At 47.1% G+C, this 23,624-nt stretch overlaps 1 protein-coding gene across 14 annotated transcripts in view; it reads right to left on the bottom strand.

Moving 5' to 3' along the window:
- Nucleotides 1–23,624, bottom strand: part of SRRM1 (serine and arginine repetitive matrix 1) — a 935,651-nt gene that overhangs the window by 561,433 nt on the left and 350,594 nt on the right. For all 14 annotated transcript variants that reach the window (XR_011279577.1, XM_069622717.1, XM_069622715.1 and 11 more), the window contains exon 7: nt 1,536–1,730. Coding sequence is in view for 13 of the 14 variants with exons in the window: in XM_069622717.1 (XP_069478818.1) it covers nt 1,536–1,730 (195 nt within the window). In the remaining variant the exon portion in view is untranslated. The remainder of the gene's footprint in view (nt 1–1,535; nt 1,731–23,624) is intronic.

Raw genomic sequence — 23,624 nt, 5'->3', positions numbered from 1 at the left:
TAAAATGTACAAAGTCAATTTCACTTTAAAGCTCTTGGAAACACTAGTTTTACCAAGAGAACGTATTTAAACCTTTGCGAAATCTAAGACTTCCCTGCGTCACTGCATTGAAGGTGCAGTGTGTCACAATGTAAAGATGATGCCTATGGAGTTTCACAGAAAAATACATGAGTGGGAAAAAGGTCTCGCTCTCTCCAGGTTAGAAATTAAAAGTCCTAAAGACCAGCAAAAGAGCTGGGGGTCTCCAAGGTAGAAGGGAATTCGCACATTTTTGAGAATTCCGCCTACCACCATATGTTTGCATATGTTTCAGGAGGTTAGATTATGGGATTTTCTTTTAACCATTAATGCTATTCTGAAGTATCCAACTCTGAATATTACAACTGTTCTCCCATTATATTATTGTGTGATAGTACTTGCCTTACTTGAATGCTATAAGCCTTTGGGTATATGGAATTATATAAACAAACTACTTTTCATTTAACTCCCAGTTTGTAAGTGTATGCCCAGAGTTGTGTGTGCCTCATTACAGCCATCCTCACCCCCTCCTAGCCAAAGACTGGCTGCTCAGCCACAGCTACCAAACCTTTAGGTAGTTCAGGCTAAACCTAAAGGGTGCAACCCTGTTAATGCAAAGTGGGCTATCTAAAGTCTCGTCACAGACAGGACATTGAACTGATTATGTTACAGAGTTTTGTCAATCTTTATGCCTCCTTGGGGACACCTTGAACCAGTGTTATCACAGTTCATGATCTTCACGTCCGTCTTCTTTCTCATCCTAGTACTTGTGCTCTTAGGCCCTATGTTGCAAAAATAGATAGCCTTGTTCTCAATGTAGTGGCTCTGGACATTAGGAAGGACCAAGGAATGTTGGGTAGTGGCAAGGTGATCATACTTATCCGCAGAGCGGGGGTGGGGGTCCACCCACATGAGGTCCTCCAGCATTAATCCACACAGAGGGGCGCTATTGGGTAATGAACACACCTCGCTAGCCTCATGGAAAAGGGCTTCCCGATGGGGAGAAATTATACCTTGTGAACCGTTAACTTCACAGTTTACCATAAATAGGGTGACAACCTAAAATACTAACTCCCCCGGGGCTGATTATAGAAATGCATCTTAACACCAACATTCAGGTGACCTTTAGTCCCCCGCCCCTTTTAAGCATGTTGCATTTCACACTGGTATTAACATCTGTGCCCATATGCAGAATCCTCTGATACAATCGGAGCTTGGCAAACCTAAACCAAATCACACCCTCCAGAGAAAGCTTTGTCGCTCTGCTAGTCTACCTTGACCATTTGGTAGACCGTGTCTTCTGCATGTTCACTATAATAGGGTGGCCTCTCAGGAACGCCACCCCTAACTGCCCCGCCCAGAATTGTTTCTTAAAATACATCTGAAGACAAGTCTCACTTAGTCCTCACTTGATGTGCATTAATCTGAGACAAATCATAGCAGAAAAAAAGTTTTTTAAAGCCATTGATTCTAATGGAGAAGTCATTTCAGAATTTTTTTGCTACAAATGAACTCACCTCGATCTTGAGCGATGGTGCCTTCGAGATCTGGAATGATGAGGCGAATGTGACCGTGACCTGGACCGAGATCGAGAACGTGACCGAGATCTGGGCCGAGGTTTCTTCTCCTTCTCTTTTTTTACACTTTGCTCTGGGGACACTTCTTGTTTAAGGTCAGGTGAAGGTTCACGTTTCATAATTTTGATAATGTCACTGAAAAATGTAAAACGTGGACGTAAGTTTACATATCAGGCTAGCATTACTAGAAAGGAGAAATTTGTAGTCATAGAATTCAACACACTGCACCGACAGTGTCGTATCAATGATAAAGCTACTCAAGAATGTACAAGAAAGTTACAAAATAGAAACCTTTTGCAAAAAAAGAAAAAAAAAGATTTCATCTCAAGAGATCATCATCAAGGTAGGGCGTATGACCATTTGTTTGAGCACATTTAGAAAGTAAAGTGCAGATTTATTTTCTAGAGACAACCAATGATTTAATATTACGTGACAGCAAGAGCTTTGAGAATCCCCATTGCTTCTAGTGGCACAAAAAGGCTATTGGGGAGTGGGAGAGGCTAGCGAGAAGGACATAAGAGTGTGTCACATGGTGACTTAATACAAGGTTAGTGAAATTATTGTTTGTAAGTCTATGAAACCATTTGGGATGAATAGCAGTGCTAATAGCAGTGCTTATGGAAACGATCACTGCTAGGATTGTTTCCTTTGAAACAGTTTTCAGTTGTACATGATCATTTCGCTGCAGATTTTACCACTGCAGAATTACATACAGCTGAAATTTTCGAAAATCAACCATTTCGGATGCCATTAGCACCTCTACCCATCACCCCTATACACCTTAAAATGACCCCAACGTACCTGCCTTGGGCTGCCTGGGTCCGGCTTCTCCCAGCACGTCAGTTCAATCTCCAAATTATGGGTGCAAACTGGCGTTGCAGGGTCCCTTTCATTTTCTTTCCTTGCCCCCGCTTACTGTTGGGTAAGATTTTCATAGTAATGATGCATCTTCCTGACCTGCGTCAACCCCAGAACTTTTTTGCTTTACTGGTGAATTATTTTTCCTTATACCTCTGAGTGGGAATGTTTTTCCACACTCTCAGAACTTTATTCTTGTTATGGATGTCAATGTTTAGACTCTCCACAGTGTCTTTTAAACGTTATCCTCTGACAATGCTTTGGCAATAAGTGCCTGTTGTTGCTGGGTTTCCTTAGGGGCTCCCCTTTTAACTTTCCCTGGCTCCCCCTTTTAACTTTCCCTGGCTATCCTTGAGAGAACTACAGTTCGAGGGTAGAAAGCATCTTTGAAACCCTTTTACATTTTTATTTGGTGATGGGCAGATATAATGTATCCCCTATCACACTAAAACTAACAATTCTGTTACAGGGACAAGCTTACCTTTAATGGCGGATGGTATTGATACCTTTTACTAATTTGGTGCACTTTTACCACAGGCTGTGTTCACAGCTGCAGTAAAGGCACCCAAGGGTGATCATTTTACCAAAATGGCCCCAGTCTTCTCTTTTCGCCATTTTAGTGTTTCTTGTCCTTTCTTGTTCCTTCGCCTGAATCCCTGCCCTGACTCCAGTCTGTCTGTGAAGGCAGTAAGCGAGACAGGAGTCCAAAACTCCACAGCCCTGTGTCTTTTTCCTTGCCTGAATGAGGACAAATCCCAGTGGGGGGCGGCTGTCCTGATTGGACAACCAGACCACCGCTTCTTGTAAAATGCTGGGAGAGAATGCAGAAGTTGTGCTGTAGTTCCAGTTAAATACGAAAAGTCCACTAAACAGAGTGCTGGACCATTATAACAACGAGAATTCAACCGTGATTTTCTGTCCTCTTCTATGCTCACTGAAAAGGTGCCAAATCCACAGACCGGCATTAAGCCACAAGGAAAACCTTGCTTAGAGCCTTCTTCATTGATCCCTGCGGCAAAGTTCCTTCCGAGTTCTTGTTTTCAGTCACCACGACAACGAATCCACTAACCGGGTATTTGGCTGCAGATCCTGAAGTCCTGCTTCTGCAAAATCTTCAATGCTGAGGTACTGTGTTGGCTTGGGTTGTACTTACCTTAAGTCTCTTAGGATTTCTATGTAGCTGTGGGGTGTTTTATGTAATGGGGAGGCCCCTCATCCAGTACACCCAATCCCACTGCTAGGGTGTCTTCTGTGAAGCGCCTGGACCCTCTTCTAACTCAAAGTAAACAACTCACCTGTTTGGCCAGTCTTCCTGGGGAACTCTGACTTTTGCTACTTAAGAACCTATTCTGACACTGTGTGTTTGTCAGTAGTCCCTAGTGACTCCACTTCTGCCACTGAGAACACTCATGCTCCATGAATAAAGTTTTAGGGATTGGGCCTTTTGCCTAGAAAAGAAAATAAGTGCTTAAAAGTTACTCACTTTTTTTTTTTTATTTGGCTTAAAACAGTTTGCCAATTAGAAAACCTTTAGCCAATCAAACAATTTACAATCCATCCTACAAAAGCAGTACAGACCTAAAAAGCAAATTGCAACCAAATGAAGTTACGGTTCATTTACTTAAAATCTTCCTTTCCTTATAGTTTACTAAGGAGTTTACCCAGGAGAGACCCACAATAAAATCTAGGTTTACACTTCGTTCATAAACATTCCCTGGAGTCTATATAGTAGTTCCTGTGTTGGCAGCCGATGCTTTATCCAGTTTTTCAAATAACAGCAGAAACCTTGTGTTAGGGAGAATTCTGTGTTTAGGCTGAATTTCCTAACATAGTGAGTCCCCCAACAGCTTTGCTGGATTTTTGGGGTTTATTTTTTTTCTCCTGCCAAGAGTAAGACTCTTTTACCCTCACTCTTGGGCATGGATTTGAGTATGTTTCTTTGAATCTAGATGTGTTTAATGGGCTATGGGGTCTTTTACTCCATAGGGCTTCATGTGTTTTTGTGATGCGTGTTACACAGCACCCTCAGTGCAGTGACACAGGGGTGTCATAGTGACCCCCCCCAGTATAGACTCCATACCCTGGGACTGACTACTGTCTCCCAGGGCATGTCAAGTCACCATTGACTTTACTAGTCTTAAATTCTGAACAGAACCAGTACAAACCATCATATTGTGGACGTACTGGATGGGGCAATTGGATTGCCCCAGGGTCTGTTAGTCGAGGGGGCACGTCTCCGTCCCCCCTGATCGAGTTTTGGCTGGTGGCAGTGGATACTACTTTTTATATTCAACTGCGAATATTTTCCTATGGGATTTCCCATTGTTTTAGGCTACTATCTTTATTTAATTATTTACGGTAGCCTCGAACACCGCCGGTTTATTTAATGAATATTAATTTTCCGGTTGGTATTTTTTGCCAAAACTCGGTTCTAAAATGGCGTTTGTGTTCTCTTCTGTGACTCCAACCCAAGTCGAGCCCTTTGTTCCACTTTTTGGCGGGCTTCTCCACAGAAGCCCTCCAAAGTGGTGCCACTTTGTCTGGGGTACTTAGGAGGGGTGGAGGGGGATTTAGGCACCCTGGACTGAGTTGCCTAGGCAACTCAAGTCGCACTCCGTCCTGATTGGCCCAAGTGGTGAGCAGCATGATTGAGTGACAGCTAGGCTGAGTGAATGGGGGTTTGCTGCATAAAAGCAAGGCTTTGGGGACTGGAACTTCAGAAGTCGCCACAGGACCTAAGAATCCGACGAGGGAGAAGCTGAGCCGACCTGCCACGACACCACCACCGGTGGAGCCCTGCTGGACCGTTCTCACCACTTTTTCCCAACGACAGAGGAGATCTCCCACCGGAGAGTCTTCTTCCTTTGACTGGTGGGGATAACCAGTTTCACCGTCTTTTCGCCTTCCCGACGTACTTCGTGGCCGCCTTGCCTGTGCCAAGCACCCTGGCAACCGGGATACCACGTTTTACCACGACCGCGAAACAAAGGTACCACCTTTAACCGGAAAACACCACTGCTGGTTTCTTCTCTGGTAGTGCAACGACCTTCATCTTTCCTCCAAGTCGAGATCTTCTCTTCCCCTGAACGACGACGCAACTTGCACCCACTACCAGGAACAACTGCCACCGCTGGAGGATCCTTCCCACTTAAGGTACCGTGTCCCGCCTGGCTTCCCTTGCTACCGACTGTACGGGGTAGATTTAGCCCCCGAATTTCAAACCTGGGTTAGCCTGGGACACTCTGGCTAAACTTTTCTAAGCCTCTCTAAACTCTTTTTGAACCCTCTGCAAGACTTTCAAAGCCTAGTGTAACTGTGTGATCTTGGGCACATTTGTGCTCTGCTCTCTCTAAGAGTGGGCCCAGCCTTTGGACTTTGGCTCACCAGTGACTTTTGCTCTTCTGCCTTGCTAACAGTGTTCCTGAATCTTAGAGTCGTGTACCTTTCCATATTCTGTCTTTTTCCCTCCCTTTCGCACAAACTTATTGGAGTGCCATCTAGTTAAGCGCTCACCTCTGTATGAAAATAAGTGGTGTTTTACAGTGACTTATCTGATAAGGAAAAAGGGGTGTATATATTACAATAGTAACTGTGTTTAGAATATTTTACAATAAGAGTGCTGGAGTGTTTCAAACCGTGTGTTTTTAAATAAATAATTATATACTTTGATACCAAAGCTCTGGTCAGTGTTTGCTTGTATTATTGTACCCGAGTGCCTATTGTGTATACTTTGCATACTGCCTAACTCTTCTTGAGGGAAGTCTGACTGCTCAGCCACAGCTATCAGGTAAATCTGGGTGGTGCAGACTGCTACCAAGTGGGTTTACTGCCAACACCTGTAGTCTTAAATCTTTTGCAGTGGTCCCTAAGGGAACTGCACAGGTTTCTGCCTAACACCTTGTTAAGGCAAGGGTAATGTGTGTTCTCTCCTTCAATTAAAATCTTCCACCAGTATTCAGCAGATCTAGTTCCATATTTGTCACTACTTTTCCCAACACGGAGTCTCTCTCAACTTATAGCTCTGGACACATCAGCATCAAACGTCTAAGGGATTCTTCCACATTACCTTCTTCACATGGTCTACAGCTCGACTCAGTGGGATAGTCTTTCCTTTTACTTCAGACCTGTCGGGTTGGCAGAATGTTAAATCAGAAACGCATGTATTACCCTCTGAGAAACCAGTTTGGAAAAATTTGGATGCAACAGGGTAGCACATTCAGCTTCCTTGCCCCAGACCAGAATTCGTCTCTGTGTTTGTAGTTATATATCGCCTCATGAGTCTCGAACCAATCGTGAATATATAAAACTTTCTTTTTACCAGTCCCTGATTTCTCAACATTGTTTGTTACGCAAATTTTGTATGCAGCACCCTTTGGGTGCACTACAACAACTCAAGACTACAGGTATATGAAACCCAACCTTTGGTATAAGCTTGTACTACATAATTTTGGTAGCGTGTTGAGCAGCCAGGCTCATCTCAAGAGGGGTCATCAATGTGAGCTGTAGGGGAGTTACACAGAGATTCACAGTGACAAGTATTCAAATAAACTCTTACTGTTATGGAGAATTCTCAGCAATGTGCCAATTCCCTCTACCTTAGAGACCCCCCCAGTTGAGGACTTGAATTTTTGATTTGGAGAGAGTGAGACCCTTTTTCCCCACTCGCTCATGTATTGTAATGTGATTTTTGGACACTGTTTCTTTTGGTTTGAGTCTGACAAACTCCATAGGCATCTTTTTTTTCTCTGCACGTCAAACCAGGTTTGTCTCTTTGTTCCTTCACCTTTGGCGGGCTTCAGGAGTGAAACCCGCCTCGTGGCTCCAGAGTGTTCGGGGTAGGCAGGAAGTGAGGGAGGTGCCTGAAACTCTGTGCTTAAGTCTCCTAGGAGGCCCAAATGCACTCTGACATTTGGCTGGCTAACTGTCCGGTAAAGACAGCCACCCTGCTGGGTGAGTGACAGCTAGGCTGGAATGAATGGGAGAGAACTAAATAAAAGCGAGTCTCTTAGCTTGGAAGGCAGAGTCGACCACTGGACGGAGGAACCGAAGAATAGCTTGAAGAGGACGGCTGCTGAAAATACTGGACTGTTGGTTTGCCCAGTGAAGCCCTGCTACATGTCCGAATCGCCATGTTTGTATCGACAGAGAAGCACTGCAAAGGACGACTTCTCCCTCTGAGTTGGTAGGACCAATCAACTTCCAAGTAAACCACCTGGACACCCATCTCTGAGCTGGTTGCATTTCCTCAGAGTTACCGTAGGAAACCATAGAACTAGGGAGAGGGACACCAGATTGTGTGTGTTGCTTGTAAGCTGGCCTAAAGCTTTTGGAAGATCCTCCGGACTCCCACGAAGCAGGACTGGCCAAGCGTAACCCCCTCAGTTGAGTGCGGAACATCAGATGTGAGTAAAGCCCACCTTGACAGCCAGGAACCACGCTTATTGCCATTTGCTGTACCGCAAGGAACTGAAACGCGAAACAGCCACTGAAATTAGAGTTTGCCGGTTGCCAGCTTTGACAGTGCCAATACAGTGCAGGAGTCCCCAGAAGTCCTCCCTCTTGGCCCCACGAATGAGGCCCAGGAACAGTGAGATCTGCAGAGCTGTACAGGTACAGAAGTCTTCATCTGCATCTTTTTTTTCTTTACTAAGATACTGTAAATCTAGTCTAAGAGAACTTCCCGCTTACTGTGGAAGTGCTTGTCTAATCAGCTTGTGGCCCTAGATTTGGTGGTTCTTTTTATCAATGACTCCTAAGAACTTGTGCAAAGACTTTTCCATTTACTTACCTGAAGTGCTGCATCCTATACAAAGACTTTTTTCCCCATTGACTTTGGCTTAGCCTATTGAATTGAATGACTCTTCTCTTGTTATCTGAAAGTATTCGCCGTGCTTAAGAATATTTATTTATAATTTCTTGTGTTCTAAATAACCTTTGCCTTTTACAAACTATTGAGAGTATTCTGTATGCCAACAGTAAGGTATTAATGTCCCCAACACCTTTGTTACTGAAGTCACCTGTGGGTGTAGGTTGTGTCTGTGGGCCATCCCAAAAGGGCCTCGTCTGATCCAGAAACTCAGAGTGTACAGTATTGAAGTATATGCGTGTTCCTATTCTATTGCTCCTTTCTGAAGAAGGCTTTATAACTGACTGATAAATTATAAATTTTTTATCCAAGAAACCATGAGTGTAAGAGTTTATTTGAATACCTGTAACTGTGAATCTTTGTGTAACTCCGCCGCAGCTCACATTTCCTCTTGAGATAAGCCTGGATGCTTAACACGCTACCAAAACTGTGTAGTACAAGTTTATTCCAAAGGTTGGGTTGCCTATACCTGTAGTCATAGTTGTTTGTAGTGTTCCCAGAGGGTACTGCATTAAAACTTTGCCTAACAGCAAGGGTTTTGGGACTGAAGACAGTTGCCCACTGGGAACAACCAGACGAAGAAACCGTGAACTGCATCCTCCTGGACCGTTGAACTGCACGGTGAAACCCTGCTGCTAAGCTGAAACTTTTCTGATCGTCAAGAAAAGCTCCGGAAGGGACGACTTCTTCCCTTGGGTTAGTGGGACCAACTAACCCCGAGACGAACTTTGCTGGAAGACCTTCCCCGACTGGCTGTACTACTTTGCTGCTGCAGGAACCGAGTGACAGGGGTCGAGAAATCCGGAGGCGAGTGCAATGTCTGAATCCCAGCCAAAAGCTCCAGGAGTCTCTGGACCCTCCAGAAGCAGGACGACCAAAGCTCGATTCACCTCACCAGAGGAGTCCCCAGACATCCCTCCCTTTAGTCCCCATGACTGAGGCCCAGGATCACAGAATCTGAATCGCTGCAACCAGACAGTAGCCAGCTGGACCCTCTTCTTCTACCCAAAGGTAGTGTACTAACCTTTGGGTACTTATCTCATTGTCCGTAGCCTGCTCTTCTCAGTGGAGACTTGCAGTAGCTGCTTTTCTAGAGTTCATCTCAGCTCTAACTCTCACAAGTGTAACAGCTTGTGACCCTACAGTGATTTTTCTTCAACAAACTAACTTTGTGTGCAAGACTTACTATCTAAGGTGTGCCTCAGCTCCATATACTTTACTCCAATTGACTTTGGCTGTCCTGGCTCCCTGCAGACTTTTCTATTCCATTGACTACGAATCTTACTGTCCCTCAAAAGGTGATGCACTGGTTTTAAACCAATCTTGCTGGGAAAGGTTTTTATCTGGACTTCATTTGGAAGATTTAATGCTCACATACTTTAAACCTGTTTAACATGATTCCTTCCTTTAACCTTTCCTTTCTACCAACCTCAGAATTTACAAAGTGCCAAAGTGGTATATAAATGCCATTACTATCCTGGTTACTGAAGTCACCTCAGGGTGTAGGAAGTGTCTTTTTAAAGAGTGTCTACTTACTTTGTATTGATTCTGAGAAAGTATTTTGAAGGGTATTTTGATAAATAATTATTTTATCTAGAAACCATGTGTAATCTTTATTTAGATACTTGTATTAGTGGATTTCATTGCTACAGCTCACATTTACCCCTCTTGAGATAAGTCTGGCTGCTCAGTCACACTACCAACTGGTGTAGTACAGACCTATACCAATAGGTGGGTTACCCAATACCAAGCGGACAAGGGGTGTGTAGTCTCCCAGTGTTACTACATCAATTCTTGCCCATCAGTCTCCAGGCGCTCACATGGCTGTGCAAGAGAAGAGGGCTGGGTGTTTTAGTGTGTGTCGTGTAATGTTAGGCTAGGGTTTGTGGTTGTGCGCACTGGTTAGTTGCATCTATAAGAGGGCCAAAGTCGCAGATGGACGTTAGCTGTATGAATAGATTGTGTTGGTGTGCATTTGTGAAGTGTTGATGGATTTATGGACTATGTGCAAGGGTGTAACCTCTAGTGTTGCTTCCAGAGTCTGAGTTGGTATGGTGAGAACATTATGTTCATGCTCAGTGCATTTTTGTGTAGTGTCGCTAGCCCCTAGTCATGTGTAGTGGCATTGGCTATGTTGGAGAAGCAGGAAGCGGGGAAATAGGTTTGTAGTTTCGTCAGTTTGGCGATACCTCTTGCGTGAGTCTTTGGTTGCCGCTCAATGGCATCTACCAGCATTCTTGATTGTGGTTTGTCGGTCAATCTAGTCTCCCCCGACTTCCCCTGCGGGTTAGGTGGCAGAGGGTTGGTTGTACCTAGTATGTTCCTGGTTACTCATCCGGGGTTAGTCGCGGAAGTTGGCTGTGGACTGTTGTGCTGTCAGCTGCTGAATCAGTGACCAGTTGGCGATGTAATAAATTGAAGTGATACTCGACCAGGAGGCCCTAGTTGTGTGGATGGCTAAGTTAGGGTGATGCCTAAATTTTAATACTTTACACCTGTGAGCTTTCCAGGTTTCATAAATTGCACATGGGTGCAATATCCTGCACCCTCAAACCCCAGGTGAGGACAGAGCAGCTAGGCATATCTTAGGAGGGACATAAGGCTGTAGGTTAGGACAAAAATTGTAGCATTCATCTGGTTCAAAGAAACACTAATACACTAAGTTTTGTAAAAATAATAGTTTATTTTAAATGCAGTAGTCCAAGATAAATCTTGGGGAAGTAAGTACTATTCACAAGTTATAAACACAAATAAAAACCAACACAATACCCATGTTGTACAAACCAAGTTATAACCATATTTAGAGGAGCATTAAGCAAGTCACTGCAAGTCAAACCTAATGGTGATTAATTCAGGATAGTGATATACTATTCTTAGAGAACAAGACCTGGTTAGGTACTTTTAGATTACAAATAGTTGTATTGTATTTGGTTATTTATATAGCGCTCTTTCCCCACTTGGTGGCCTCAATGAGCTTTTTCCTCGGTTGGAACGCCCTTAGTGACCGTAGTCGATGTGGTTGGAAGTTCATGGGAATATAGTTTTAGGCGATGCAGGTTGCTGTTCTAGGACTTGGGTGGCTGGCAAGGCTCGACTAAGCAGCCCAAGAGAGGTCAGACACATGGGTGGGTGCTGTTGAGGGTTAGATAGATTGCTATTGTTCTGAGAGTCTATGCCAGGCCAGCTATACCCGTTTCTTTTCGGCCGGTGGGCGCTGTATGCTGGTGGCAGAGGTGTTGAGATAAGTCCGGTGTTTGGGCGGCTATGTGTACTAGACCGGATGTGCTTGGCCATAGCCGTATTTTAATGTGCATGGATGCTTGGCCGTGCCTGTGGCCTATGTCCACACTAGTGGTGTGAATATATATGTACCGTAGGCTGTGGGATTGTTCTGCTGGAGCAGTATGTGTCCAGGTCTAGAATTGAGTACTATACCAAGGGCCTAGCTTTCATACTGTAGCAGGTATACGCATATATTAAACAGAGGTGGAAGCTACACCTAGATTTGAGAATCCTGTATAGTGGGAGAAAGGCCTAGGTTTCACAGTGCAGTAGGTTTAATCATACAGTAAACAAAGACTGAGCCTACACCTAGATCTGAGAATGCTGTACAGTGTGAGAGAGGCCTATGTATTACAATGCAGTAGGTTTAATCATACAATAAACAAAGACGGAGGCTACACCTATATTTTAGAATCATGTATAGTGTGCAAGAAGTCTAGGTCTCAAAATGCAGGTCTCATCCTATAGTAAACAAAGGAGCAGGCTACACATAGATTCGAGAATCCTGCATGGTGGGGGGTGGGCCTGGGCTTCACAGTGCTCTAGGTTTCCACCTATAGTACAGTAGGTTTCTGTAGTTTAACAGAAGTTAATGGTTTGTTATACCTAGAATTGGGAATACCTTTGTAGTGGGAGATTGATGGGGTTGAGATTTTCCCTGAATGAGCAATGCAGGTTAAGAGTGGCAGTGAATTACTTGGTGATGGGCGTGTGCTACTTATTTAATTGTTCATTTATGTGGGCCTGCGGAAAGGGGAACAGCGAGAATGTTATGAGTGTTGCAAGTGTACCACAAAACCTGCTGGCTTACCTGGAGGGCTTGTCCGGTGGGAGTGTTGTGAGTGGGTTGATGGTGGATCAGGTGTGCCACAACGAAAGCTACTGGCTTACCTGGAGTACCAGTCAACTGGCCGTATTGCTGAGCAATATGTGGTGGTGTGTTAGGTGAAACTGCTGTGAGCTGCCGGCCCCCGAGTTGTGATTTATGCGGCAGCGTTTATTAGTGGTGTATTGACAGGGAGCAGTGGATTAGGAGAGTATTAGGGAGAACCATGTTTTGAGGGCCTTCCTGAATTTCAGGTGGTTTTCCTTGTTGCAAATGTGTAATGGAAGGGAATTCCAGATTATTTGCGCTTAGACGGAGACGGAGGAACTGCCAAGCCTAATGAAACTGTGGGGTGGGATCACTAGGCGAAATGCAGTGCGAGATCAGAGGTTCCTGGAAGGTTGGTAGGGGACAATTTTGCCTCAGAGGAATTCAGGGCCGGTGTTGTGAACTGCGCGACGGTTGATACACATGGCTTTGAAGGTGATACGTCGAATAGGGAGCCAGTGGCGGACTCTCAGGGTAGGACTGATGTGTTCTCTGGTGGGCAGGTTAATGAGCAGGCGTGCAGCCGCATTTTGGTGTTTCCTTAGTTGGGATGCTGGGGCTCCTAGGTAGAGACAGCTTGCGTAGGCGGGAAAGGATGATGGAGTTGATGGGCGAGAAACAATGGGGATGAGTAGGTGGAAGAATCAGGTTTTTGATACACTGGTGATGTGAGTCAAATTTGCATCCAAGGTTTTTGACCACGTTAGAGGGTGCCAGTGCTTGTTCTAGTGATTTGGGCCATGGGATTGGTTGGGGGAATGAGTGATGTTTTCCCGCAGACTAGGATTTCAGTTTTCCAAGGGTTGAGGATGAGGTGGGTTCGTCGTCATCGAGTGATCAATGTCAAAGAGGCAAGACCACCGGTCCAGGCTGGCAGAGCCTTCGGATTTTGAGGATGATCTGGGTATCGTCTGCATAGTTGTAGCAGGTAAGGTTGTACCAGCAGATGATTGCAGGAATGGGTTGTATGTAGAAGTTGAAGATTAGAGGTGACATGGATGCTCCTGGGGGGGCACCTTTACAAACTGGACGTGATATGGATGTGAAATGGTCGAGGTGCATGATTTGCGACAGGTTAAAGTTAAAGGAGGAGATCCACGAAAGGACTGTGCTTTTGATTCCTAGGGTATGTAGTCTGACTAATAGAATCAAGGTATCAAGGGGAATCGAAGGCTCCGGAAAGGTCTAGCAGGATGAGAACCACACAGCTGTCTGCGTCAGTTATTCTTTTTATGACATTCCAGATGGAGACTAGGGAGGATTCTGTTCCCTTTAGTGGTCTGAAACCAGATTGTGCTGGATCTAGGAGGTTGTTGGCTTCAGCAAATTGGCCAAGTTGTTTGTAAACTGAGTAAGGAGTGTGCGGGCGCCGCTACCTGCACAGGTGGAGGTTCGTTTTCTTTTTTTTTTTTAGCATTGGGGGTGGGCACGGGTCTTCCGGGGAGCCCGACGGGCGGCATACTGCAACCAGCGAGAGGCATTCTTGGTGTGTGATGGGAGAGAGAGTCAAAAGAAGATCGATTGTGGGGGGGTTTGGGTGGGGTGCTGCGGACGGAGGCGGTAGGATTTTTAGTGTGGCAATGATGCCTTTCTTTGGCGGCATTGTAGAAGTGGAGTGAGGGTGTCGCATAAGGCTTGGGAGCTTGGAACGAACAGGAGAGAGCATGAGCGGGGGTTTGAATTCTGCTATGATTTTATGTAGTTCCTTACTTGGGTTAAAAGCATTTTGGATTTAGTTCCCATAGAATTACTTCTTTCTGATTTCGTATTTGTACATTTTGGTTGTCCTCGCTAGAGCGGTTTTGTTTTGGACTGAAGGGTCTGCTCTCCAGGCCCATTCAAGACAGTGCTGGAGAGGTTTGAGATTGGGGAAAACCACCTCAGCGTTGCTCCTTATCTCCGCGAGGTACGTTTTGACGAGGTGATGGGTTTGAGGGAATTTGTAAGCCAGAGTTCAAAGGAGTCCATTGCTGGTGGTGGATGTGCAGGGGTGTTGGCTGCTGACCACAATGTTAAGTGGTATGGTGAAAGAGAATGGAGTGATCCGTCCACGACAGTGGTTGCGGGTGCTGGGTGGATATATTTGCGGTGCTGAATATTGCATCGAAGGTGTGGCCTCTCGTGATGGGGGTTGGCGTTTCAGATTGAGTGGATCTAGAGTGCCTATGTAAGGCCTGGCCATAGGGTTTGATGGGGAGTCGAACCATATGTTGAAGTCTCCTAGGATGTTGAAGGATGGGTGTAGGATGAGGTTGGCGACCAGTGCTTCACAAAATGTGTCAGGGACGTTTTTGTTATAGCGGGGAGTCTGTAGAGGAGTAGAAAGTTGTGTGAGGCGGATGGTGCGAGTTGGAGTTTGCCAGGAGGGATTCGTAGTCTGTGGTGCTGGTGGAGGTGTCCTTGGTTATTAGCTTGAATTGGTCGTTGTGTAATCTGGAGAGCCCTCCTCCCCTTCATGATCTGTTCCGGACAGCGAGAATATAACCAGGTGGGAAGGTCTCGTGTGCGAGGGGTTCGCAGTCATCCGAGCAACAGGTCTCAATGAATAGGATGTCTGGGTTTTCTTCTGTGACGAGGACATAGATGTAGAGTTTGTTTTTGGAAACTGACCTGGCGTTGATGAGGGTGCAAGATATTTGGTGGGATGCCTTTGTGGGTGGGGGGAGGGGTCTGACATGGGGACTGGAAGTGGGTGGAGTATTAGAAGGGGGTGGAGTGTGCGGATGAGGGAACAGTTGGGATGGGGGATGTTAGGGAGAATTCTCTGAAATGTGGCAATTCCTCTCAACCTTCATGACCCCCAGGACTTTTTAGTTTTTAACCTGGAGAGAGCGAGACCCTTTTCGCATTCTCTCATGTATTTTACTGTGATTTAAACTGTTTCTTTTGGTTATGGAGCCTGACAAACTCCATAAGGTGGCATCCTTTTACATTATGACACCACCTTCAGTACAGTGCCATTGGGAAGTCTTACAGATTTCCCTAAGGTTTAAATAACTTCTCTTGGATAAACTGTTTCCTAGGGCAGTAAAGTGAAACTGACTTTACTTACCTTTGTAACTTTCTAAACCCAGCACACACTATCTTACAATAGGGTGCTGGATGAGTTACTTAGTATCCCTTTATCTAGTTTCTCATGTAACATTTTTATGTTACCATTTCTACAATTAATGGCTAGTGGCAGTGGTGTACTTTTAACTACCATTGGGAGTTTTTACCACGGGCTGCGTTCGCAGCTGAAGTAAAGCACCCATGGGTGCCCATTTTGTCCAAATGGCCCTGGTCTTTTTTCGCCATTTCTTGCTGGAAAGGTCCTGCTCAAGATTTACTCAACGCGCCAAACCAGGTTTGAACCCTTTGTTCGTTTTGTCCTTGCCGGGATTCACTAGTGAAGCCCTTCCCTGGCAGCAGTATGTCTGGCAGGGGCAGGAAGTGACATAGGTGCCCGGAACTCTCCGTGTTTAATCCCCCTGGTTACAGGAATGCAACCAAAAGGTGATTGGCCGGCAAGGACAACCACCATGCTGTGTGATCGACAGCTAGGCTGGAAGGAAGGAACAAGTTACTTACCTGCAACTGTTCTCCAGCATGGGTCGGCATGGATTCACATGCTCATGAATATTCCCAGTCAGGCTGGGAATCCTCGGTAAATAATAAATCAGTTTCATTTCTGAACGGTCCTTCTCCTAACAACCAATCACTGAGCTCTGGGTCATACTGCCCCCAGCCAATGACTGCCCACTACATCAGTCCACCCGATGGCAGCCATCTTTAGATTTGGCAGCACGTAAAGTGGCAGTAGGACCAAGAGAAGAGCTGCAGTGGGGCAGGCGGAAGGGTTTGCATCTGAATCCATGCCAGACCCATGCTGGAGAACAACAGTTACAGATATGTAACTGTTAGGCATGATTGTATGCAGTACCCATAGGGTGCACTACAACAACCGTGACCTCCTGGCAGTAGTAACCCAACTTTGGTATAAGTCTGTACTACACAGGTTGGTAGTACGAACGTGTAGCCAGGCTGATCTCAGGAGGGGTCAATGTGAGCTGTAGGGGAGTTGGAGGTTCACAGTGATAAGTATCCAAGCAAACACTTACACACAGGGTTTCTTGATAAACAATTGTTAATTTATTTACCAGTCAGTTAATGTAAGCCTTCTTCAGAAGGGAGCACTGTAAAACACCACACAAATTTACTTCAAAATTACACAATCTTAGTTCAGAATAAGTAACTACCCATTTGGGATGGCATACATCAGGGACCTACACCCACAGGTGACTTCAATTGCTAGGGTGCTGTTGACATCAATGTATTACTGTTGGCATTTAGAATTATTTAAGAGCAAGTAAAAAGTGAAGAGATTATTAGAGCAAACAAGACACCACAAATATTTCTTAAGCAGGCAAATATTTTCATGTCCCCCAATAAGAGTCATTCAGTTAAAACAGTCTAGGCCAAAGTCAATAGGCAAGAGTCTAGATAGGCTGAATCACTTCTGTGGAGGCAAGTAGAAAAGTCATTGCACAATGTTTCAGAAGTCTTTGAAGAAAAAGATGAATCAATGTAGGGCCACACGCTGTTTAGACTTGTGAAGTTAGACGATGCAAGTAACTCTACAGCAAGATGTAAGTTCTTAGACTTTTTACAGTACCTTTAAAATGAAGAAAAAAATGCAGCAGATGACTCCGGTTCCTGTGCAGCTCTGCAGGTCTCAATGTTCCTGGGCCTCAGTCATGGGTGTTGGGGAGAATTCTCATAAATGTGCTAATTGCCTTCACATTAGAGACCCCCAGCAACTTTGCTGGATTTTGAGGACTGTTTTTTACCTGGAAAGAGTGTGAGCCTTTTTTCCCCACTCATGTATTTTGTTGTGCGTTTTACTCTTGTGTTCTTTGATTATGGAGTTTTAAGATAACTCAATAGGCATATTTTCATGTGTGTTACACCTTCTCTAGGATAAACTACTGTTCCCCAGAGAATTTAAGGTTAAATTGACTTTACTAGTCTTTTTAAATTCCTAGATCCAACACACACTATCTTCCTATAGAGTGCTGGAGGGGTTACCTAGTCTCCCCTGTGTCTAGAAACTCATGTAGCAGTCAACTGCTAACCTTAACTAACGAAATGGCTGGTTGCAGTGGTTTTACAACCAACTACCATGATTTTCCCGACCGCGAACACCGGTAGCTAAAAATCGCAGGAGCCTTAAGCCCCATTGTTTAAACAGGTCCCGTCTTTTTTCGCCATTTCTTTTTGGAAAGGTCCTTCAGAGTTAGTGCGCGACAAACCAGGTTTTGTCCCTTTGTTTCTATGCTTTTGGTGGGCTTCAGGACTGAAGACCGCCTCTGGCGCATGGGGTGGGCAGGAAGTGAGGGAGGTGCCCGAAACTCCCTGTGCTTAGTCTCCTGGGAGACCCAAATGCACTCTGGCATGATTGGCTGACTGGCAAGGACAGCCACCCTGCTGGGTGAGTGACAGCTAGGCTGGAATGAAAGGGAGAAAACTGTTTAAAAGGCGATTCTCGGACTGGAAAGCAGAGTCGACCACTGGAACGAAAGAACCGAAGAGGAGCTGGAAGAGGACGGCTGCTGCAACTCCTGGACCGTTCGTTTGCCCGGAGAAGCCCTGCTGCAGGTCCGAATCGCCAAGTCGCATCGACAGAGAAGCCCCTGCAAGGACGACTTTTTCCTTTGAGTTGGTGGGACCAATCAACTCGTAGGTCACCTATACAAGGGGCTTCTCTGTCGAGATGAACTTGGCGATTTGGACCTGTAGCAGGGCTTCACTCTGCAAACCAACGGTCCAGGAGTTGCAGCAGCCGCCCTCTTCCAGCTCTTCTTCAGTTTCTTCGTCCAGTGGTCAACTCTATAAAAGGTGAGTCTTTTGGCTTGCAATGCACAGTTCTCTCCCTTTCATTCCAGCCTAGCTGTCACTCACCCAGCAGGGTGGCTGTCCTTGGCAGTCAGCCAGCCAGCCAGCCAATCACCACAGAATGCGTTTGGGTCTCATAGGAGACTAAGCACAGGGAGTTTCGGTGACCTCCCTCACTTCCTGCCTACCCCAGACACCCTGGAGCCAGAGGCGTGTTTCACTTCTGAATCCCACCCAATGCAAAACAAACAGAGGGAACAAATCTGGTTTGGCGAGCAGAGTAAATCTCAAGAAGGACCTTTCCACAAAGAAATGGCGAAAAAAATAAGACTGGGCCATTTTGACAAAAATGGCACCCTTGGGTGCTTTACTGCAGCCCGCAGTAAATGTATACCACGGTAGTAAAAACGAAACCACTGCCACCAGCAATTCAGTGAGAAGCTAGACAAAGGAGATACTAGCTAACCCCTCCAGCACCCTATTGTAGGATAGTGTGTGCTGGGTCTAGAAAGTTACAAATGTAAGTAAAGTCAATTTCACTTTACTGCTCTGGGAAACAGTTTATCCGGAGAAGGTATTTAAACCTTAGGGAAATCTAAGAGACGTCCCTGTTTCAAACGCTGCAGTAGCCAGGCCTTCAGGCTCAGAGACCCTGGATCGTAGTGAAGAATGGCGCCTCAGTCCCTGGCGAGAAGATCCGCGACCAGTGACAGCTTGACTGGTGGAGACGCTGACATGCTGAGAAGGTCCGGGTACCAGATCTGCCTCGGCCATGCCAGTGCGAGGAGGATCATTCAGCACTGGCACTGAGTTGAATGATGAGTCGAAGAAGCAACGGAGTGAATGCATACAGAAACAGGCCATCCCAGGGGAATGAGAATGCGTCCCCCATGCTCCCGGTCGCAAACGGATCGATTTTGGGGATTGCCCCATCTGCAGAACAGGTGGGCCACTTGGTCCTGCCGTAGCTCCCACCTTGCCCTGGAGGGACGGAAGGAAGGACTTAAGCGCCCAAAACACTACATGAAGCTCCAGCACGTTGATGTGCAACGACTTCTCCTCCCGCAGCCACAGGCCTCAGGCGTGAAGACGTCCAATGTGAGCTCCCTATCCTTCCAGGGAGGCGTCCGTCACGACTGTCTCCTGGTGTGGTGGGGTCTGGAAATACGCACTCCCCACTACCTTATCGCTCGACGGAAGCCCTCGTCGAGCGTGATCTTGTCCTGGAAGCTTCCTGACACGTGTATCCAACGGCCGTCGAACTCCTGTAACAGACGCCTCCGTAGCCTGTAAAGTCGGCTGAGATAGATGCATGATGACATCATGCCGAGCAGAGACTTGATGGTCCTCACTGTGGCGATCTTCAGCGCCAACAGCCGTTGCACCATGCTCAAGATGGCCGCTATCCTCTGACAGTGATGCCAGTCACAACACCATGTTGAGACGGGATGCAAGGAACAGCTAGTCCTGCGATGGAGTCAAGCAGGACTTTGCATAGTTCACCAAGAACCCCAGATCCGTCAGACGGACGGTCCTCGCGGTGTGACCGACGGCCATGTTTTTTGAACTGGCCTGGATGAGCCAGTCATCCAAGTAAGGGTAGACGTGGATCCCTTGTAGTCGCAGATGTGCCACCACCGGCACCAAGTGAAAACCCTTGGCGCCGACTTCAGTCCAAAGGGAAAGGCCTTGAACTGATAATGCTCCCCCCTGAATGATGAAGCGCAGAAACTTGCGGTGTCCCTTGTGAATTGGGATGTGGAAGTACGCATCCTCCAAGTCCAGCGACGACAGAAAGCCTCCCTCTTCGAGCTGTCCGAGCACGGGGTGAAGAGTGACCATCTGGAACTTTTGGGACTTGATGTATTTGTTTAGTCGTCGGAGGTCGAGGATGGGCCTCCAGCCCCTAGTTTTCTGCACGAGGCAATAACTTGAGTACACTGAGCTCCGCAGCCGCTTTGGGACGAGCTCTATCGCACCTTTCTTTAGCATGGCCCACACCTTCAACAGCAGCTGAGGGATGTTGTTTTTCTGCCGGGCCACTGGTGGTATTCGGGGAAACTCGCTGTCGGAGGGGTAGAAGCTGCCGAGGAGTAAGTGCTCGACGACGACTTCTTGGCTGCTTGTTAGGCAGAATTGCATGCAGTACCCTCTGGGACCACTACACACAATTAGGACTACAGGTGTTAGCTAAACCAACCTCTGGTATAAGTCTGTACCACACAGTTTTTGGTAGCGAGCTGAGCACCCAGACCTATCTTAAGAGTGACTGTGAGCAGTACAAGTAATTACACAGAGGACTTTCAATCACAGTGGTTCAAGTAGACACTTCTACTCAAGGTTTCTTGGTAAAACGCTTATTAATTTATTACACATTCATTTAGAAAACATTTCTCTAGAAGGAGACAACTTAATATTATGTACCAATACACTTCAATGCAAAACTAAGATTTTGAGACAGTTTGAGCTCCCCTGAAATAGGAGCCAAATGCAAGTTCAGTTAATTAGAAGTGAGCAAAAGGGACAAGAATAGATCGCATATCCTTGTTAGACAGTGCAAATAGTTTGTTCACCAGAAGAGTAGGCCAGGCCAAAGTCAATGGGCTAGTGTTCTGGATAGGAAAGAGCAAATCTGCTATCAAACGTTAGTCTTTGCAAAAGTTCTCAGTAGTAGTTTATACGAAAAATGTGTCGGGTCACAAGCTGATTAGGCATGTAAGTTGGGAAAGTTTCACAAACTTTCACAGCGAGAACGGTGGACTTTGGGCAAGCTGAAACTTGTGCACCATCTGCTGAATGTGATGAGCCCTCACATGGGGAGGAAAACGCTGCCCCAGGGACGTGTCGAGCACAGCTCCGATGTACTGCAGCCTCTGAGTTGGTGTCAAATGGGACTTCTTTAAGTCGAGGGAGAAGCCCAGCTTGTGGAGGGAGTGGCAGGTGACTGACAGATGGTGCAGGATTTGCTCGGGAGCGCGCGCCCTTATCAACCAATCGTCCAGGTAGGGGTAGACGTGAATCCCCCCCCCCCTTTCCTGAGGTGCGCTGCCACCACTACCATGAGCTTGGTGAAGACCCTCGAGGCGGAGGTCAATGTGAACGGCAGGACCCGAAACTGAAAGGGCAAGTTGCCAACCGCGAACCTCAGGTACTTCTTGTGCTTTGGATGTATCGGCACATGAAAATAAGCGTCCTTTAGGTCGATACACACCAACCAGTCCTGAAGATGAAGGGCCTGGAGGACTTGAGAGAGAGTAACCATCTTGAACTTGTCCTTCCTGAGGAGTTTGTTCAAACCGTGCAAGTCCATGATGGGTCTCAATCCCCAGTCTTTCTTGGAAATCGAAAAATAAGGGGAATACCATCCCTTGTTCCTCTCCGCTACAGGCACCAGTTCTATGGCGCCTTTCTCCACCAGGTATTAAATCTCCTGTGCAAGGAGCGGATTCAGACTCTTCAAAGAGAGATTCCCCAGTGGATTGTCTTGAGGCCTCTGCCGGAAAGGAAGCCAGTGGCCGTGGGTTATGATCTCCAGAACCCACACATCTGAAGTAATGGCGCGCCACTCTGCAAGATGCTGCGCCAGCCTTCCCCCAACCGGCGAACCATGGGACATGGCACCACGGGACATGGCCTCATGACTGAGCTGAAGCAGCTGCGGCGTTGCCTGAGGGCAAAGAGGCAACAGCCCAAGCGGCCTTGGCACCTCGAGTACCTTGTATTCCACCTCTGGCACTCCTACGGTGGCCCTTTTGACTGGCACCTCCTCTCACTTTACCAAAGGATGAGTAATAACGAAAGGAACCTCCCCTCCATTGCTGTATCCTGGGACGAAAAAGCAGAGGTTGGCGAACTGCAGCGCCCGACGACTTTGCTGCAGCTTTTGAGGTCCGCAACCTTTCAAAGCTCTTGTCAGCCTTGCTGCCAAAAAGATGTTCCCCCGTCAAAGGGCACGTTGAGGATCCGGGCCTGCACATCAGGAGCAAACCCCGACTTCTGCAACCATGCAAACCTGCGTATTACGGTGCTCGGCGCCATGGACCGGCTGACGCAATATGCCATGTTCAACCCCGACTGAACGGCCTCACACATGGCATCCTTGCCATCCTGAACCATGGCAAGGAAACCATCCCGTTCGTCCCCTTCAGTAATATGTTCAGCCGCTAAGGAAACAGTTCCACAGAGAGTACGTGAAACGCGACAAGGCACATACAGAGTTGGCCGCCTGAAGCGCCATAGCCCCTGAAGAAAATACTTTCTTTGCCCAGCCGTCAAAAGGCTTGTCCCCATCAGGAGGGATGGTAGGATACGACGACTGCTTTGCCGGAGCCGTAGCCGCCTGCACCACCAAACTCTCCGAAGTGGGGTGCTTGGTCAAGTAGCAGGGGTCACTACTGGCTGGGCGGTATTTTCGCGGCAAAGACTCACCCACTGCCGGGAGACTCTTTGGAGCAGTCCAAGCCGCCGCCCTCCTCTGTAGAGCCATATGCAATGGCAGTACCGGGTCAGTTGGTGGACCTTGGTCGAGGATATCCGTAAGGTTATTCTGAAGAAAATCCCCTGGGGGAGCAGACCACCCCAAGTACTCGGTGACCCTGGAAATAAGACGCCGGTACGAGGAGTCGGCATGAGTGCCAGGCTCAGGCCTACAAAACACCTCCGGAGAGGTGTCCAGCCCACTGGCATCGTGCAGGGACTGCTGCAGGTCCTCAATTTGGCTATGGCCCGAGAGAATCTCGTCTGGCACCGTATCAGGAACCATGCCATCATCAGAGCCCTCAACCACCTCTGAAATAAACTCAACAGGGCGGTAAGAATGCACAGAATGTGGAACAAAACCATCCTTGATCTTGGCCAGAGCCATTCTAGGGGGTTCCACCGAGCCCCGGGGTACCCCCCGTCGAAACAGCCTCGAAAGGCGTCGAGTGAATCGACGTCAACGCCGAACGCGGCGCCGACAGCATCGATGGTTTCGGCACAGGCCTCGAGGCCGCAACCCCGAGCGTGTCCCTCGACAGCCTGGGCGCCGATGGCGTCGACGACTTCTTCGGAGGCGGGGCCTCGAAAAGCGTCCATCAACGACCGCGGCGCAGTCGAGGAAGACGTCGACGTCTTCCTCTAAGACACCAGAGGTGCACACGGACTCGAGTGCGTCGAGGACCGGGCCCTGGACCGGGCATGACGAGAAAGATTCCCCTTGTCAGAGTGGGACCTCTCCCGCGAATCGTGCCGACCACCCGAGCGGTGTCTCTCGACCGATCACGACCGACCCCAC

This window comes from Ambystoma mexicanum, chromosome 11 (assembly GCF_040938575.1).
Source record: "Ambystoma mexicanum isolate Mex_15411 chromosome 11, UKY_AmexF1_1, whole genome shotgun sequence".
Classification (NCBI taxonomy): Eukaryota; Metazoa; Chordata; class Amphibia; order Caudata; family Ambystomatidae; genus Ambystoma; species Ambystoma mexicanum.
The sequence above is the reverse complement of the archived record's forward strand: the minus strand, read 5'-3'. Positions and strand labels throughout refer to the sequence as shown.